The sequence below is a fragment of the Condylura cristata genome, unplaced genomic scaffold (assembly GCF_000260355.1).
Source record: "Condylura cristata isolate star-nosed mole 26May11 unplaced genomic scaffold, ConCri1.0 scaffold00025, whole genome shotgun sequence".
In the NCBI taxonomy this organism is placed as follows: Eukaryota; Metazoa; Chordata; class Mammalia; order Eulipotyphla; family Talpidae; genus Condylura; species Condylura cristata.
This window is the reverse complement of record NW_004567126.1, coordinates 30,823,870-30,824,497: the sequence shown is the minus strand read 5'-3', so window position 1 is coordinate 30,824,497 and position 628 is coordinate 30,823,870. Positions and strand designations below refer to the sequence as shown.

Here is a 628-nt window from a genome sequence, read left to right as displayed (position 1 = left end):
GTGGGGCGCCAGGGGGTCTCCCCAGGACCTGGGGCCCCGAATCCATGAACCAGCCTCCCCTCGGAGGGTTGGAGCCTGAGCACTGAGGCCGGCCACAGGGCAGCCCGTGTGTGGGGAGGGGGACAGGGATCACAAAGTCTGCTCTGGTGGGGCGGGGTGCAGGGCCCCAGAGCCAGGGGTCAGTGGGGAGCACAGGACAGAGTCTGATCAGGAAACAGCAGACCCAGGATGTGCAAAAGCCCCGGGGCAGGGCGCACCGTGGGCACCATGCAGGTTCGGGGGTGCCCCGGAAGGGGCGCTGCGGCAGGCGTGGCACAGGCCGGGCACGCACCTGGCGGGGCTGTCCAGCTGCAAGGTGCTGGCGCTGCCTGGCAGCGCAGGAGCTTTGCCAAAATGCAGGCGCAGGGGCTGCTTGGGCTGCAGGCGGCTGACCAGGCCGTCGCTGACGGGCAGCCAGTCCAGGCTGGGGATGAGCAGCTGGCTGGGCAGCAGGCAGCACTCGTCCACCAGCGCCTCGTCGGGCTCGCTCGTGGGCCCCTCGTCGCGGCCTGCGGGGAGCGAGGTCAGGGCTCTCCCAGGGCCGGGCCACCCAGAGGCCCCAGGTGGGGCCCAGGCCTCGGGGCAGACC

General features: G+C 72.0%; 1 protein-coding gene across 1 annotated transcript in view; it reads right to left on the bottom strand.

The window, feature by feature from the left end:
• MED16 (mediator complex subunit 16) overlaps positions 1-628 on the bottom strand; it is a 10,894-nt gene that overhangs the window by 2,784 nt on the left and 7,482 nt on the right. The window contains exon 12 of the mRNA XM_012729765.1: positions 249-548. Coding sequence (XP_012585219.1) covers positions 249-548 — 300 coding nt within the window. The remainder of the gene's footprint in view (positions 1-248; positions 549-628) is intronic.